Source organism: Mesitornis unicolor, unplaced genomic scaffold (genome assembly GCF_000695765.1).
Source record: "Mesitornis unicolor isolate BGI_N332 unplaced genomic scaffold, ASM69576v1 scaffold50602, whole genome shotgun sequence".
In the NCBI taxonomy this organism is placed as follows: Eukaryota; Metazoa; Chordata; class Aves; order Mesitornithiformes; family Mesitornithidae; genus Mesitornis; species Mesitornis unicolor.
The window spans coordinates 6,732-7,391 of NW_010170827.1; the positions used below are offsets into that span (position 1 = coordinate 6,732).

The 660-nt window shown below is 45.5% G+C and overlaps 1 protein-coding gene across 1 annotated transcript in view; it reads right to left on the reverse strand.

The window, feature by feature from the left end:
* Window positions 1–554: 554 nt before the first annotated feature.
* Window positions 555–660, reverse strand: part of NXT2 (nuclear transport factor 2-like export factor 2) — a 1,862-nt gene continuing 1,756 nt past the window's right edge. Inside the window, exon 4 of the mRNA XM_010179809.1 lies at window positions 555–634. Within this exon, the coding sequence (XP_010178111.1) occupies window positions 555–634 (80 nt within the window). The remainder of the gene's footprint in view (window positions 635–660) is intronic.

Consider the following 660-nt stretch of genomic DNA (forward strand, 5'->3'; position numbering starts at 1 on the left):
GAGACTGCACACTCAGGAGCTGTATTTGCTACTTTCACAAAAAGTAGAAATCATTGCCAATCCCTCCTAGCCTCTTACAACCAAGAGTAGGTAGCTTTGAAATTTCTATCTACATGCCACAGGCATCTTCTTCAAAAGAGGGAAGATGCTACTGTAAAGAGAGATCTTTTCAAGTTGAAAAAATTACGTTTGGTCAGAATTGCACATTAAGAGGAATTTGTGTTCAAATAGTAGAGCTGCAGCATTCAGCATTATATACAAGAAGTCTGGAAGTGGCAGCATGGCTGCACGTAAGGCATTTTAGGAATGATTCCAACACAGCTCACTGCCTTCAGCATTTTATTAGGTTCAACTAACACGAGCAACCTCTCACATTTTAAGATGGTTTACTACTAAACCCATGGTCATTGGGATCCACCCTGAAACATCTGTAGACCTTCTGTAATGGCAGATGCAACACGAAAAGCGAGCGCTTCCCACGCGTGAAGAACGCCTGGCGTACAGCTGACTGCAACGTGTCGAATGAGAGAGGCCACTTCCCCCGCCAGTCCTCACTAACTGGCCCAGTCCTGAAAGCGGAAACAGTCACTGGCGATCTTCCACACCGTGTTGGTAGGTGTGGCTTTTGTTTTTTGCGGGGAGGTTTTGTTGTAGGAGGGG